The following is an 18,242-nucleotide window of genomic DNA, read 5'->3' as shown; positions in this document are numbered from 1 at the left end:
AGGGTATCTCTAATGATGACTAGAGGGCTATAACTCAAGTATATATACAGAGAGCAAATGTTGGATGATAAATCAGTTTCTGAGCACTCTATATGTATATTTTCTGCCAAGCTCAATAAGTCTTTGTAGATTGCTTTTATTTAAGATAACTTAAGTGCTTTTTAAAAAAATGTTTTTATTGATGTCGAAGAGGAAGGGAGAGGGAGAGAGAGCAACATCGGTGATGAGAGAGAATCATTGATCGGCTGCCTCCTGCACGCCTCACACTGGGGATTGAGCCTGCAACCCAGGCATGTGCCCTGACTGGGAATTGAACCGTGACCTCCTGGTTTATAGGTCCACACTCAACCACTGAGCTATACCAGTCGGGCTAAGTGCTTTCTTTTAACGGGAAGTTTTCAGCATGCCTGAGTTTCCAAATCTAAACAGTTCAGAATAAGGAGAGAAATAAGAAACAACAACAATAATAATAACCAACATTTATGGAATACTTAGAATGGGCTGGGTGGAGTTCTCAGAAAGTTGTACATATTGAATACAAACCATACTGGCTCATTAATCCTCCTGATGGGCTGAGTGCTTAAGTCAGTTTCCTAGCCTCAGAAAGTGGCAGAGCCTAATTGTGAATTAAAGTCTCTCTGACCACAAAATCAGGCTCTCAAGCCCTTTTCTAAGTCCCCCCTCAGCCATGGTGATAAAAGGCATGCAAAATGCAATGTGAAAAAAAATCTTATTTTTCTTTACATGCTTCAGTATCTCTTAAAATGCAGATATCACTGGAAGAAATGGCATATTATTATAAAATCCCAGTAAGGTTTAAATAACTTCTATATAACACCTTTACGCTGATAAAATTTCAGTAGGAAATGGGTTGGAATTAAGAACTCTGAGTGCATGAAAGAGGGACAGTGTTAAGAGAAACAGATTAGAAACAAGAGCCTGGTAGTCCTGACATTTTTACAGTTTTGCTCAAGGCAGCCCTAAAATATGCATACTTTAACTTTCTACCCTGTGCGCCTCTCCTTAATTAACACTGGTAATGCCAAGGCACATTGATGTCTTTTTCCATCTAGTTTGAGGTTACTTTTTACTTTGTATTGGATACAATTTTGCAGTATAGTTTTAAATATTTTTATTATAATTGAAAGTCTATGTGCCATTCCCAGTTTTTAAAATAGATCATGCTTGCACAATTTGTCTTCATCTTCTTTTTAGAAATTGCTAATTTGCTAGACTTACAGTTGCTGTAATGGTTCTGTAGGATGTATTACATTTGCCTGAGTCCAGATTGATTTAGCTGCTTTTAATATTATATGAGGGTGAAACTAGATTTCTCAGGGCCTATTCTTTTTAGATGCAGAACTTTGTAGTTGTTTCCACTTTATGAAGTAGACTCTGTGTGTGCGTGTGCTTTTATACACTTTAATGTATAATACTGTGTAAAAGGCATTGATCAGTGGAAAGTGACCATTTCAAAATACCATTATACAGCTATATAATTACACGTCCTAGGAAAGTTCCATTGAAAGAGTAGGCAACGTACTTTGAAAACACTTGGCTTCTGTAAATTAATTACACAAAGATGGTTGTAATGTTCTTTGTCATAACTAATATGTAGCTAGTAATGATTGCCAGAAGGGCCAAGAGACATCATGGTTTCAGCAGGTAGAGGTAAGAACAATCTGATTCATCTCTTATATCCATTACTTGGTTAGGAAAATTTTTACTTGACTAGAAATTTTTTAAAATGTAATTTTGTATCTGGACAACCACATTTATACACTTGGTGACATAAAATTAATCAGATACATCTATGTAGTTGTAGAATGGATGGAGTGTGTTCAGCTCTATGGAGAATAAGAAATTAATAATGGATGGGAGACTTTTTTTTAGGATGACTAGCTGCAGGAAGAAATTGTGATGATAGGGCCATGTGCAGTGAATTTGAATTAGTGTTCTTTCGGGAGCTACTAGAGAAATATAATTTACAAGATAATGAAGAATGTAAATAGATTCTCTGGAGTCGTTGTCTGATCGCTGACATGTATTCTCTGTATTGAAACTACTCTATACACATTCTAATAATTAGAGAATCAGTAGGGTGAGATGTACATGTATAACTTCAAAAACAGCAGAATATATATTGGAACAATGTAAATTGATAGCCAGCTGATAAAATGAGTAAAATTTGTATTTGTGGTTAAGCTTTAAAACAACTTAACAGTGGTAAGTATCTCAATGATCTTTTATGGGAACGATCTCCTGTGCTTTATAGATACTGCATCAAAAAAAAATCTAGCATTTGGGTGTTTTTTTTTAAACCTCATCCAAGGATATTTTTTCCACTGATTTTTAGAGAGTAGAAGGGTGGGGGAGAGACAGAGAGAGATAAACATCAATGTGAGAGAGACACATCAAATTGGTTGCCTATTGCACATGCCCTGACTGGGCTGGGGAGATCAAGCCTGCAACAGAGGTCCGTGCCCTTGACCAGAATTGAACCCAGGGCCTTTCAGTCAGTGGGCAGATGCTGTATCCACTGAGCCAAACTGGGTAGGGTCAGATAACTTTTAAAGGTGTTGGCATATGTGTTTTAAATATAAGCCTTAATTTATAAAGGCTAAGTGACTTAATTTCCTAGCTCCTAAAAAAAAATATGCCCTAGCACAGTCCTGTAACCGTGATCATGTTTATCAGGAAACATTTAGTAAAGTTATCTCTAATTCAACCCCTTGAACATCAGTTGTTCTTGATTATTTTTGTAATCATTTGTAAATACCTTTAAAAGAGAATTTAGATTCAAATCAAAGAACTGTATTTTACTTGGTTTCTGGCCAAGATACCCCTTTTGAGCTATTGCTGGCTTTTCAGAGTTTGGGCATGACAGCTTGTCCTGCCTCAGAGCTTCAAGAGGAAAAACTAGTCCCTCAAAAGCAAATTTGTTACTGAGTTTAATAGAAGGTTTATGTATGTTACATATTTGTTTAAGAGAAGGGAGCTCCTTTGGCTCATTTAATCCTGTCCTGGTGAATTTAGGTTTAAATAGATACTGAGGGAACATTGATCACACAGCTACAAAATCAGCAAGCCCTTGTAGTCTTCTGATCAAGATCACATTAGCTCTTGCTTTAAGGCATCTTCCTCAGCTCCTACCATTTATCCAGTGGTAGATAATATGTGGAGTGAAACAAAAATGGGAAAGACATAGCTGGGCTTTAAAATAAGATGAACATCTCTCTGGACCAGAAATGGAAACAAACAAACACAGGGCACAGTGAGCCATATGTGGTGCATAGTGGGCTTTCAGCTCCTGTTGTCATAACAGGAATTACAATTTTCCTCACAAGGTGTGGGGGCCCAGAGCCAGACATTTGAAATCAGGGCCCCACAAAAACACATCTGGAAAGGCACATACATAGGCATACTTATACGTGAAAGGACATTGGAAAAAGAACAGTTTGGACTGCTGCGGGGGGGACTACTGCTTATATGCAGCCATGGACCTAATGTGTGGAGCCTGGGGAACAGGTGGGGAGTGCACTTGGGAAAGAGAACTTCAGAGCCTTAATACCAGGACATGAACCATGCTGCCTGGTGATGAAACTCACAACAACTGCACTCATATCATTCAGTGTGACTGCTGCAGATTACCAATATAAGATCTAGAAGCTCTTACAGACTAGAGGCCTGTGAATGGCAGATGGTAACAGCCACAAAACCACTTGATGGGACGCGCTAACCGGTTTGGCTCAGTGGATAGAGTGTCAGCCTGCAGACTCAAGGGTCCCAGGTTCGATTCCGGTCAAGGGCATGTACCTTGGTTGTAGGCACATCCCCAGTAGGGGGTGTGCAGGAGGCAGCTGATCGATGTTTCTCTCTCATTGATGTTTCTAACTCTCTATCCCTCTCCCTTCCTCTCTGTAAAAAATCAATAAAATATATTTTTAAAAAAACAAAACTACTTGATGGGGAGAGGTGAGTTCCAGCAGGAGAGGAAAACACACACACTCCATCTCTTTCAAAATGTATCTTCAAACCAAAATCCAAAACACATTAAAAGGTGAGAGAGTCCTTCCAAACTGACCATCAAAAGATGAATTAAGCCTAGATGAAAGTAAAATGATAGAATGGTACAGCAAGTATTGCTTGTAAGTACATTTAGGATGTGCTCAAAGACATAAACAAGAAGACACCATTTGTTTAAAAAAATAGCAAGAAACTAAGACACACAAATAGATGAATAGATGGATCTGAAAAAGACATCTTTGGAAATAAAAACTATCACAACTTTTTATTTTGTTTTATTGCTTAAAGTATTACAAAAAGTATTACATATGTCTCCTCCCCCCCCCCTTGACATTCCCCTGGCCTCCCCTACTGAAGCTACGAAACCCAATAGACAGGATAGAGTAGACCCAGTCACAGAAGATAAGAGAATTAAAAGATGATTCTGAGGACTTTACTGTGCACAGCGCTAAGAGAAAAAGATAAGAAATATAAATGAGCAATTAAAAGAGATGGGGAATTGGCCACAAGGCTCTAAAATATACCTAATCGAAGTCTCAGAAGAGAATGGATGAAATGGCAGAGAAGCAATGTTTGAAGCTGTAATAGCTGAAAATCTTCCAGAACTGAAGAAGGATGTGAGTTTTTAAGGAAATGGTCTCCCGAGAGAAATTTCAAACATCTGGGAAGGCAAGAAAGGCTCTACTTAGGAGCAATTGGTATTCTTCACAGCTCAGCTTTGGGAGGCCCTGGCTGATTCAAATGACCTTTTCTGTTTTTCACTGGAAAACATAAAAACTGAAATGTAATGTGTTGTATATACTAAGCCACGTTTTCTGAACAAGGGCACGTATAAATAACTCATTAAAGGAGAATCTGTAGACAACTAGACCCAGAGGATCAAGATATCAAGGAAGACTTCTCTAAAAAATGCCAGTACCTTTGTGAAAAGTGGGTGGCAAGATAATAATAATTTGTTTTTAGACATGGTCTTCAGGATAGTATCACAATGTTTTCAAAAATAACATTGTGGATGATTGGATAGAGTAGAAAGAAGAATCCTGAATAGGACCTTACATAAGAAGGTATTACCAGTTGGAACATTTCCCTGAAGGTGAATTTCTTTCAGTGAATATTGCATGGGGGAAAAAATAGAAGAAAATTCCTGTCAAGTGAAACCTTGTGAACATTGGATGCTGCTTCAAGTTCACAGAAACATTTAGATGACTGTCAGTTAAGTGGTCAGAGATTGGATTTAATTAATGTGGACAACTGCTTCCATTGGTTCACACCTAGAGGACCTATATGCAGAATCTGGCTGAAGGTAAACTTACTTTGATAAATCTCTACTTATTACTGCTCTGTCAAAGCAGCTTGCTACAAAACAAACTGCACACACAACTGTCCTTGAAGATTGAGAACTGATGGGATGTCAATCAAGACAGATAGGAGATTATATTCCTGTCGATGAAAAAGTCATATATTGGTTTCCTACATGACTTTAAATTCCTAGAAAACTTATAACGTTAGCTATAGGGTAGAGCTTTAAAAAAAAGAATAGATTGGATTTTATTTCTTCTTTAATGTGAAGATACATCATTTTGAAACTAAGCATTTTGGAAGACATGCCATTCTCTGCCCAGATAATGAACAACAGGAAATATTTCCCTAACAGGAAACCTGATCATGAGATTATCTTACTTTCTCCAGTGGGACAATGGGAAAACTCTTCTCACCTCACTTGCATCTCATATCTTTTCTCATAGATATAGGTCCTCCACATTTGTGGATAGGAAGTTCTCTCGTCTGAATGAAATATCATCTGTGAACAACAGAAATCTGTCCTCTTATTTTGGTATTTATTGTAACTGGAAAAAAGGTAGCCAAGAGTTCTAATCAGTCACCAGGTATCAAATAGCAGAAGTGTCATCAATGGGAATTGTATTTCCAGCAATTCTAAAGCAAGAAGGGAATCTGTAGTCCTAAATATATTTATTGAAAAGCATAAAAATAAAAAAAATGATTTAAGCATTCAACCTGAAAAGCTAGAGGAAAAGGCACAGTGAATTACACCACATCATTAATGGATGTGAAATGAGACCAGAAGAAGTGAAGAGCTTCCTACATTTCTGGATATGAAGACTCAAAAACATGAAGTCTGTTCTTCCCAGTTTAATCTATAAATTCAGTGTAATTCAACCCCCAAATTTCACCAAGAATTTTGGTATGAAAAGGTGACACTAAAATCATAGGGAAGATCAAAGGGGTCAGAAGAGCCGAGACAATTTTAAGTCAAGAACAATGGGAAAGGGAGGGTCTACCACACACCAACTTATTTAAAGCTGCGGTGTGGCACCTGCATGGGGCGGAGACATGCAAAGAAACCAACGAAATGGAATAGAGAGCTCAAAAGCACACTTGTGTGTTTATGGACTCTTAACGAATTGCCGAGATACCATTAGAAATCACTGGGGGAGAAAACTATACAATGAATGGGCTGGCTTAATAAGTTATCTATGGGGGAAAGTAAAAGTAGATCGTATGTTAACACCAAACACAAATGATTCTGTGTAAAGTCCTAAATGTGAAGAACAAAATGTTAAACGTTATGTAAGTGCAAGGAAGATTTTCTTAAGCAAAACTTTAAAAAAAAAACCAGAAAATGGAGTAATATGTTAAAATTTAAGTTTTTTGTACAACAGGATGCCAGGAACAAAGTTAAAGGTAAGCTACACAGAGATATGGGTAGGAGATAATATTTGTTGTGCACATAGCTGGCAAAACAATAAGCATCCAGAATATAACCAGAACTTTAATGAGAAAAAGACAATCCAGAGGGGAAATGGGTAAAGAAAACATGAAAAGCCAATTAACACAAAAGAAATTCAACCTCACCAGTAATCAGGGATGTACAAATTAAAATGCACCCATCAAATTGGCCAATACTTAAGTGTTTGATAACCCCAAGTCTTTGATGAAGATGTGGTTTAATAAAAAATCTCATTCACTATTGGTAAGAGAGTAAATTGGGAAAACCACCTAGGAGAGCAATTTGGTAATATGTAGCAATGCAAATGTTACTGGGACCCCAAAATTCCACATCTGGATATGTTCTGTAAAGAATCTCTTAAACAGGTACCCAAGGAGACAGGTAGAAGGGAATTCATTGCATTGTTGTAATTGTGAAAAGTTGGAAACTTAAATGCCCATTGACAGGAGAATGTTGTTAGCATATTAAAGCAGCAGAATAATACCTTACAGCACTTAAAATCGCAAACGATTATGTATCAACATGGATAACCCATCAAAACCGTGTTGAAGGCAAAAGAGCAACTCTTAGCATGGTATGTACATTTTTAAACATAAAGTTCTTAAACAGAAAGTTTAAGAACGTGAATAATAATGCTGTGGGATTGAATTACATGAAATGGCCATTTTTGTAGGTAAAAAACAGCCGACTATCAGCTTCTTTGTTAAGTTCATCCTAGTATTTGTGGATATGTTCATGGTAATGATGGACACGGGATTCAGGATGGCATTACCTCCTTGGGGGCGATGGTGAGGAGGGACTGATATGGTATTGATCAGGGCATGTTGGGGAGCTTCAGCTTTAACTGTTATATTTTATTGTTTCAAATATGATTTGGAAACAATAGGGCAAGTGTTAAATGTATTAAAGCAGTGTGTTGGGTACCTGGGTACATTCTTAGTATGTTTTTATACATTGCTGTTGAAATAGCTGATGGTTTTTTATGCAAACCACCACGTTGATAGAGGTATAAAAATTGTAATCTCATGACATTATAGAGAAGTGTTTACAAAATGGTTAAATTTTTTGCTGCTGACTTGTCTGAACATAGCATTCATGAGGCTTTTCGTATAAAATAAAAGGTTGAAAAGCACCTCACCTCACACACCCGGCAGACGCTTCTGATTTTATTTTTGTTTTTTAGCATTACTAAGATCGTCGTCATAAAAATCCATTCATTAAGTGCCCCTCTTCTGCTTGCTTTTGTGTTTGGTGGTGGTCAGGTGCATCTCTGCCATTTTATATGAAATCTGGTGATGATACTGAACTTACTTTTTTTTCCCTTTCCTTTCTTTCTTTTTTCTTTCTTTCTTTCTTTTTTCTTTCTTTCTTCCTTTCTTCCTTTCTTTCTTTCTTTCTTTCTTTCTTTCTTTCTTTCTTTCTTTCTTCTTTCTTTCTTTCTTTCTTTCTTTCTTTCTTTCTTTCTTTCTTTCTTTCCTTCCTTCCTTCCTTCCTTCCTTCCTTCCTTCCTTCCTTCCTTCCTTCCTTCCTTCCTTCCTTTCTTTCTTTCTTTCTTTCTTTCTTTCTTTCTTTCTTTCTTTCTTTCTTTCTTTCTTTCCTTCCTTCCTTCCTTCCTTCCTTCCTTCCTTCCTTCCTTCCTTCCTCTTTCTTTCTTTCTTTCTTTCTTTCTTTCTTTCTTTCTTTCTTTCTTTCTTTCTTTCTTTCCTTCCTTCCTTCCTTCCTTCCTTCCTTCCTTCCTTCCTTCTTTCTTTCTTTCTTTCTTTCTTTCTTTCTTTCTTTCTTTCTTTCTTTCCTTCCTTCCTTCCTTCCTTCCTTCCTTCCTTCCTTCCTTCCTTCCTTCCTTTTTCTTTCTTTCTTTCTTTCTTTCTTTCTTTCTTTCTTTCTTTCTTTCTTTCTTTCTTTCTTTCTTTCTTTCTTTCCTTCCTTCCTTCCTTCCTTCCTTCCTTCCTTCCTTCCTTCCTTCCTTCCTTTTTCTTTCTTTCTTTCTTTCTTTCTTTCTTTCTTTCTTTCTTTCTTTCTTTCTTTCTTTCTTCTCTTTTCTTTTTTTTTTTTACTTCTTTGGTGCCAACAGGAATCTGCAAGCAGAATATGATCGTCTGAAGCAGCAGCATGAACACAAAGGCCTGTCCCCACTGCCGTCTCCTCCTGAAATGATGCCCACCTCTCCTCAGAGCCCCCGGGATGCTGAGCTCATTGCTGAGGCCAAGCTACTTCGTCAACACAAAGGCCGCCTGGAAGCCAGGATGCAAATCCTGGAAGACCACAATAAACAGCTGGAGTCCCAGCTGCATAGGCTAAGGCAGCTGCTGGAGCAAGTGAGGCCCCCCTCTCTTTAACTTGGGACATTTACAAAATCGTGCTTTTTTTCTCTTCAGTAAAACTAAAAAAACAGACCGCCTTTTGAGAAGTGCAATAAGCATCGATTTGTTGAGTACCTAGTATGTGCCTAGCAATGTGCTAGATATCAAGGGACATGAGAAGGAAAACTAGTGTGCTTGTTAATATTTGTTCAAGATTGTTTCCTACAAAAATGTTTTTATTTGAATGATTTAAACTTCATCTTTAAAAAAAAAAGTACCTAAAGGTTTCCACTAGTTTTCTAAAAGTGAAAATTGTACCTCTTAAAATGGAACTCTCTTTTTAGCAATTAGTATTACTGTAATTTCTGGTATACCTTAGGGTTTTTTCCTTATGTTTTCTAAAATATAATTTTTAAGCCTCCATTGAAAACCTAGTAAGATACTGCATTGTAGTAGACCCTACCTGCACATGGTCCTGGCTTTCTGAGAATTTTACCTTTTCGAATATGTTTTCTCCATCTTGCTTCACAACAGTATGAATTCTCCACTACATTTTTTGTGGCCCCCAATGGTTTCACCATTCTCACATGACCTAAATATTTTAATGATTTAGTCTGCTGATTTTTATATATCCTTTTTCACTGAAGCTGTGATTTTTTTTCAACCACGTAAGGGGCACAACTCAGACACAAAAACAATATCCATGGAGCTCATCAATGGTGAAATTTCCCAAATTTAATAATCTTAGGGAGGTTTCTAAGTAGGAAAGGTCATCATTTCTGAGTTCTGAATGTCTATAATGGTTTTATGTTTATATATATGAGTGTTTACTATGAAAAATAATTCTGTTTTCTTATGGATGCCTTAGCCCCAAGCAGAGGCCAAGGTGAATGGAACAACTGTGTCCTCGCCTTCTACCTCTCTTCAGAGGTCAGACAGCAGTCAGCCTATGCTGCTCCGGGTGGTTGGCAGTCAAACTTCAGAATCCATGGGTAAGTGTCTGTCTTAGGTACTCCTGGATTTTGTTATCTCTTAAGGTCTGGGAAGGGTGAACTCCTTGCTGGGACGTTCAAATCATCGACTGAATTATCTAATATCATTTCTGGGCGAAGCATTGTGAAGGAAGAGAAAATGTTTGATGTTGTTTTCCTGGCTTTCCCACACCTTAGTAATTTAGGGCAATCTCTGCATTAGATTTATTGTCTCCACATGAGATCTGAAGATAGCTAGCAGACGGTCGGGTCTGTAAAAGATTGCTCAGTATATGAAAAGATACTGTGTGCCTTTGAAAACTCCATAAATTCCCCAAACAACTAAGTTTTAGAACCACTGTTGTTATTTCCTACTGCAGGGTTTTCCCCTTTTTTGAAGTAAGCAAAGCGTATGAAACTGAGTCACATATTTTAGCCGTGAGACTCAGAGCCCTGGGTGCTTAGAAGCATTAATTATTTAGGCATGCCAACACCCACAAAGAGGCAGCGTGCCCATGAAAGCACCCAAGGTAAAGTGCACATCAGGCCCCGGTCCTGATGATTTGTGGAGCCAAGAAGATTGGTAGAACTTGAATCCAAGGACAAAACTGCTATATTCTGGGGGCTGGGATAGGCTGACATAACTTGCCAATATAAAATGGGTAAGCTCTTTCGTTAAGTTTGTTCCCTGAGAGTAAAGACTGAATTCAAAGGAGATTTTTTTAAATGTATAAGGCAACTTCATTTAAGAAGAAAAAAAACCCCAACCATCTTCTTGAAGGATGCCCACAGGTATTTAAACAAATGCAATGGGTGTCCTCATACTTTGAAGGTCTATGTGCCAAAGTCTATGAACCGTATTCTGGATAGAGAGTTACATTCTTTAAATGAACAACCCCAATGACCTTTTTAAAGTGAAATATAGTGAATTCATAGTAGGTGATCTATGTAATAAGTGGAGTGCTTCCTCAAAGCATGAAATACTTATCACTGGTAAGTCTCTGCGTACTATATGTGTGTTTAGTGGAAGAGTGTCCTAATAAAGCTTACATTCTATTGGAAAAGACAGACAAAGAAATAGAAATTAACAATTATGTTCTCTTGGCTTTCATGAGCTACACACACAGGAGCCTTTGACTTCCTAACGACTCCCTATGTCTAAAGACTCCTTAGCTTCTGATTTAGAACAATTTCAAACTTATGGCAGAATTACAGTTAATTCAGTGTTTTTGCCACCTTTGCTTTATTTATTTATAGTCACATCTATTTTGTATATCTATATGTTAACAGCTTTATATATACTGTATATATTTATATTTTATGTGCATATTTTATGCATGTGTAGAGTTTATTGATTTGTTTCTCATTTCACTAGCCCACTTAATGATTATGTTTCATGCATAATGACACTTTACTCCTAACTCCTTCAACATGTATCTTCCAAGGTGAAAGATCTTTGCATACATGACTACAATAGAATTATCACACTCAGGAAATTAACACTGATACAATACTATTATCTAATACATAATTTAAAATTCAAATAGCCCCAGTTCTGCCAATGATATTCTGTATCGCTTTTTGCTTTTTTTTTTCATTCAGCATCCAACCAAGGTCATGTTGTGCATCTAGTTACCATGTCTCTTTAGTCTCCTTTAATCTAGAACACTTCCCCAGGCTCTCTACAATTTTCATGGCAGTGACATTTTAGAAGAGGTCAAACCAGTTGTTCTGTAGAATGTTCCTCAATTTGCATCTGTCTGCTTGTTTAGTCATGATAGGATTAAAGTTAAAATTTTATAAGCAATTACCACATAGGCGATGCTGTATCTTTCTCAGCTCATCACCTGAAGACTTTCCTAACATTCTCTCTCCTTCCCCTTTACTCTTTCTTGGCACTACTTCCATTTGTTGGCTTCTGCCATGTTGATAACCATAAGTCCTAAATCTCTCTACTGAGTGTCTTCTGGATAAAAATATAACCCAATCTGAAATCCTGGTCAACCTCCAGAACATTTCTTCCAATTTTCCAAACTACACAAAAGCAGTCATTTTTCACACTTTGTCCCTTTATCGACTTTCTTTTACTTTTAAGCTCCCTTGAAGTATAATTGATACACAAAAATTGCATACATTTAATATATACATTTGGATGAACTTGGACATATGTATACACCCCATGATATGATCACCACAACCAGGCACTAAATATATCCATCACTTCTAAAACCAACCCTTTCCTTAATTTCTTTAGCTAAGTCCTACCATCATCAATTAAATCATCAAGGTCAATCTGTTTTACCTCTCTTATAAAGAGCAGAACTCTTCAATTCAGTATTTCTGCCCAAATTTAGCCTTCATCATGTGATCAGCTGAACAGACAATATGAGTACTCTCCTAATTGGTTTCTTTTTTTTTTTTGTCCCTCTCCCTTTTCAAGCCATCTTCCAGATGTTTCCAGTTACTCTCCTAACATTCAGATTGTATATTATTCTTCTCCTTAAATATGTTGTGACTCCTGTTTGCCTAAAGAATAACATTCATACTCCTTAGCATGGTATTCAAAATCCACTTTCCTCTGCAACCCAATTTTTTACTGCCTTCAAACATGACCACAAAAGATCCTGAATAGCCAAACCAATCTTGAGAAAGAAGACCAAAGCAGGAGGCATTGTACTTCCTCATTTCAAACTATATGACAAAGCCATAGTAGTCAAAATAATATAGTATTAGCATAAAAACAGACTCGTAGATGAACAGAACAGAATAGAGCCCAGGAATAAATGCATGCATACATAGTCTATTTATTTACAACAAAGGAGCCAACAACATACAATGGGTAAGGATAGTCTCATCAGTCAGTGGTGTTGGGAACACTGGGTATCCACATGCAAAAGAATGAAAGAAGACCACTATCTTATATTGAAAAATCAGCTCAAAATGGAGTAAGGGCTTGAACATAAGACTTGAAACCATAAAACCCCTTGGAGAAAAGGTAGGCAGTAAGCTCCTTGATACCAGTCTTGGTGATGAAATTTTTGGAGTTGGCATCAAAAGCAAAGGTAGCAAAAGCAATAATAAGTGTGACTACATCAAATAAAATGCGCCCTTACAGCAAAGGAAACCATCAACCAAATAAAAAGGCAACCTATGGGATGGGACAAAGTATTTGCAAATCATATATCTGACAAGGGGTTAATATCCAAAATATATAAAGAACTCATACAATTCAATAGAAAAAAATCTGATTCAAAAATGAGCACAAGATCTGAATAGACATTTTCCCAAAGAAGCAGCACAGATGGCCAGCAGGTACATGAAAAGGTGCTTAACATCACTAATCATCAGGGAAATGCAATTTGTAACCACAATGAGATAAAAGAATATTAGCTATTAATTTTAATATTTTTCACCACCATTGAACACTGACGGACTAATAATCACTGTTATCATTGTATACCATAATTAAAGAACTTATACACAGCATTTTAATGTAAAATTGAAACCATTTACCCCAAATATAATTTTAAAAAGTAATTGAAGCTAACATCAAGTACTAGATAAATCATTTTTTTTCTTCTGAAAAACTGGAGGAAAGCAGAAAAAACATGTCATGAAGTAATCACACATCAAGTTGGAAATTGGTTAAAACATTATATGTGATTTAAGTAATCCAAAGAAAAATAATGATGGGCATAGTTGTTAATACACAGACCCCTTTTTAAGAGAGAATAATTTTCTAGTACATAGTTCCCTTTTGTATAAAGAGGAAATACTTTGCTTAGGTGTAAGCAAAATTACAGGAATAAGGTTTCTTAGGTCTTTTCTGCATAGGTTCTGGCTAAAGTCATTTCTTAAGCAAGTAGGAAAATCATCATTTGAATTGAGGAAAGGGAAGTGAGTCAGATGAGTTGTCATCCTTTCAAGAAAGCCTAACATCTTGCTGAGTTTCTGAAGACTTTAAAAAGATCTTGCCCATAGCAAACCATTCCATTTCTTTTTTCCCGGATTAACTTTGAGTCATTTCACTTCTTTTTTCTCCACTTCCTCAGTGTCTATCACATTATGCTATATCAGGGTATATTTTAACTTTGATTGTCTTTCCTTATTTTGAAACATTTCATTTAAAAAATGTTCCAGTCATTTTGGGGGGCCAACTTCAAACAAGCCATGACAGTTATAGCTAATAATCAAAAAGGGAGTTTTATGCATGTTTGTGGGAATCACCTTGGAGTAGAACTGTGATCATCTGATTCATAGGTCAACGCTCAAACCACTGAGCCATGCCGGCCAGGCTGATTTTGTCTTAATAGTGAGCACTGCCAAGCATTCTTTAAGCTTACGCTTAAAAACCAAGGATGAAAACTTAATAAATTCAGGATTATAATCATAGTTGCAAATTTAAGTGGCAGGGACCTTAAATATTAGCATCTTTAAGTCATTATATCACTGGCTCTCCAGTCATTTCCTGATCAGATGTGAAACTAGGTTTCATTCCTTATTGGTGACTTGCTGAAGCAAGGTCTTCTAGGTGAAAGTGACAATATGCTGGAACAAAGTGAGATGGAAGAGAAATTATTTTCACTATTAGAAGACGATGTTATGAAAAATTAGTTTCCGAGAACCTTCAAAGTTCAAAATAATTTTGTTTTCACTTAAGAAAATTTTCCCTTACTGAAATGCTGTTTGAGGTGTATTTCTTTGACATGTGACTAAACAGAGAACACAGATCAACAAAACCTACAAGGAAACTCTCATTCCCTGAGGAAAACCATCCATCCCAACATTTTTTTGCCTTCCAAATCACCATTCTCTCCTCATATAAACAAATTCTCAAAAATCAAAAAAAGTTTCCCCTTATTAGCCTCCAAAAACAATATTATGATAAAGTAGTCCCATGTAACAAAGAGGAAAGGAAGATAACTCCCCACTATTCCCCATATCCACAGTTCTTCAAATATTAATATTTTATCACCTATATAAGTCACATACAACTTTTATTTCTTCCTGTTACATTGGACTTTAAAGGTACTTCATTTTTGTTTGTATTTTTGGTTAAATGTCAAAGGAAAAAGTGGTGAAAATACTCAGTGTCTCCACTCCTTTCTTTCTTACCTTCTTAAATGCAAAATGTCACAGTCTTATTTTCTTTTGTGTTGAAAATACACTGCAAGTGTCCAATAATAATTTTTATTACAAAGAAAAAATGTCTCACCTTTGTTAATAGGACACAAAAAACCTATGTCAACTTTATCTTAAACTTTAAACAGATGTACAGTTTTCTTCTGCAAAGATAATGACATAGATAAATCCCCACATGGAATTCTTTTTCCCTTTAAGGAGTTGTTTCCTAATTAGTAAGCTTAAAGGGGTATTTTTATTTACATTATTTATGAACAAGTGGAAATGAATTTTTAATGGATTTCTAGATGCAATCATGGGCCTTTTCTCTAGTATCTCTAATTTTTTCCTGAAGTGTAATTTTCCATTGTTTGTGTTTGCTTTCATTAAGGTGAGGAAGATCTTCTGAGTCCTCCCCAGGACACAAGCACAGGGTTAGAGGAAGTGATGGAGCAACTCAACAACTCCTTCCCTAGTTCAAGAGGTAAGCTGCACTACCTGGCAGTAACTCAGACTTACTGGAGTTAGGCCACTATCGGAAATACCCAGCTAGTATGTCCGTTTTCCACATTTAATAAACATATGCTGACAGAACGCCAATTTGGAATCACTGTGAGAAGATTTTATTTTTAAATGTGAATTTCTGGTTTGGATGACTGAATTTTCTGGTCATAGATTCTGGTTAAAATTAAATACCTGTGTAATCTAGATGATTCTGGAAATATAGAATACTAACTTGCATTTCGAAAGTATTTTACTTGCTTTGCACATTACTCTGCAGAGTTAATTATGAGGTAGCTTTTACATAAGAGCAATTATGTAACTTTTACAGACGAGGAAATTAGTGCCCTAATGGTGCCTTTGCCAGGGACATACAGCTAACTATACAATACAGCGAGTCCAGGACATGCCTGGTATACAGTGGTGGTGGGAACTCTAACTTGCAATTTGATGGCCTTTATATTTAAAGTTGTGTCTTATCCCATCATTTAAATATAAGTAGATTTAAATTTTTATATACTATTTTGTTACTTTTTTTACTTCCAGAGATGGAATACTACCTTCACAAAGAAAGGCATTGACATTATTAATGCCTTTAATTTCTTTCTCCCCATCACTTTGACCTTGTATACTTAGCCCCTCATTCAAAAATAGCATTTTCCCCCACCGTATTTTCCCTCCAGCCCGTATGAGCTTTAGATGTTTTGCCTCATCCAAGGAGGTACTGTGCTGCTGCTGTTAATTTTTGGAGTTTTTCTTTAAGTTTACCGCCCTGACGTAAAACAAAGTCACTGACCCACTTCCCTTCAGTGAATAAAAGGAATGGCAGCCAATGCCTGTGAGCAAACAAAGGAAAGCCAGGAAAAGCCAAAGAGGGAAAACACAAGGCTTTGTGGCCAGTGATTGGCACCCCTAATGGGCAGCCCAAGAGGGAAGGGCTCCAGAGAATCTGGCTATTTGTTCCTCTCCCTAAGGGCGCTGACGAGGGTGTTTTGAGTCCTATCTTTTTGTTCACTCTCAGTGCACAATGGCCATTTCCTAGCTACTCGATGTATGAGTAAACGTAGTGCAGTGCACATTAAAAGCAATAATGTTCTGATAGAGGGTTGCTAAGGAACCGTCAGGGGAAGCTAATTTTAAACATCTGCACGAGCCATCTTTCTACCACAGAGCATCTCTGATATGTTGATTCTAACAGATAAAAATCTTATCTGTCTTCCACCCACCCCACACCCACCACTCTCATCCCCATCCTGACTATCTTAGCTGTCTTCTCTCCCCAGATGCTATGAATCATAATGAGACCATATGCCAGTTTGACATAAATCACATGCTTTCACCTTTATCCTGCTAGCTTTTACCAGCACCTACTATGGACCAGTGGAGGGGGTTAGGGATGCAATGAAGAAATGTCAAGTTCCTTGTCTTCTAGGTACTCATGGTCCACAGTGGATGAAGATTTCCAAAGTTCAAATCACAGTACAGTACTATTATTGCTGTAATGGAGATGTCTACGACACGATGAACCCTAGAAACACCCTTTTAGATAAATAGGAGGTTAGCTTCAGACTGAGCAAGTGTCTTCAAAATCACACAGCTACTGGTTGGGCAGGGACTTTGGGCCTCAACATCTCACACACATCCCATGGACCCCAAGCTTTCCCTTGAAGGTCATGGACACTGTCTCATCTCAGCCCCTTAGACTGAAAGCGAGTTACCTGCTCTGTGGGAAGTTAGTGGTTATATGTTGGTGCCCTGGGCATTTCTTTCACATCTAAACAACTAGAATCTAGCAGAGGAGAGGCTAGAGCAGGGCTCATGGCTGATTCCCCATAGCAACCTTTTGTACTGGGTCTCTGGTCCATCCTGAGTGTCTTTTTTAAAATAAATTTTTATTGATTTCAGAGAGGAAGGGAGAGGGAGAGAGAGAAACATCAATGATGAGAGAGAATCATTGATCGGCTGCCTCCTGCACAACCCCTACTGGGGATTGAGCCCGCAACCCAAGATTGTGCCAATGGCCAGAATCAAACCTGGGACCCTTCAGTCTGCAGGCCGACTCTCTATCCACTGAGCCAAACCAGCTAGGGCCATCCTAAGTGTCTTGAAGGTGAAATCCTTGGCATCCTCTCCCTGCATTCCCTGGCAGAGTCCTTAAAGCTGGATACCACATGGGTGTGGAAGTAGCCACGTGCAAGACTAGAAATATGCTTCCTCTGCTATGATAGCTGGTAATTCGCATCTCTGATGCTATTTGTATGATGTGGATTTACTTATATGGAAACTTGGGCAACTATTCAGGCCGCCTGCATAGTGTTTACTAAATTAGCACTTATGGAAGCAATATCATCCCCTGAGTGTTAATTGGAGTTTTCAAATATGGTAGAAGGAGGCCTTATCTGATATCAATCCTTCATGTTCCTACTTACTCAGTAGTACTGTGATGGCCTTCGAGAATGACATCATTTTCCTGAGGAAAACACGATCAAACAAAAATAATAAGAGAGTAGACAAGGAGCTAGATCTGCCTGGTATTTTGTAATGCTATGACCTTGACATTTTTACTTTTCTTGC

At 37.4% G+C, this 18,242-nt stretch overlaps 1 protein-coding gene across 5 annotated transcripts in view; it reads left to right on the top strand.

Annotated features, from left to right (window-relative positions):
• Positions 1-18,242, top strand: part of DMD (dystrophin) — a 2,781,977-nt gene that overhangs the window by 2,751,958 nt on the left and 11,777 nt on the right. For all 5 annotated transcript variants that reach the window (XM_081115404.1, XM_081115406.1, XM_081115405.1 and 2 more), the window contains 3 exons: positions 8,847-9,090; positions 9,944-10,067; positions 15,559-15,651. In XM_081115404.1, coding sequence (XP_080971530.1) covers positions 8,847-9,090; positions 9,944-10,067; positions 15,559-15,651 — 461 coding nt within the window. The remainder of the gene's footprint in view (positions 1-8,846; positions 9,091-9,943; positions 10,068-15,558; positions 15,652-18,242) is intronic.

This window comes from Myotis nattereri (genome assembly GCF_964212035.1).
Source record: "Myotis nattereri genome assembly, chromosome: X".
NCBI classification, from domain to species: Eukaryota; Metazoa; Chordata; class Mammalia; order Chiroptera; family Vespertilionidae; genus Myotis; species Myotis nattereri.
The sequence above is the reverse complement of the archived record's forward strand: the minus strand, read 5'-3'. Positions and strand labels throughout refer to the sequence as shown.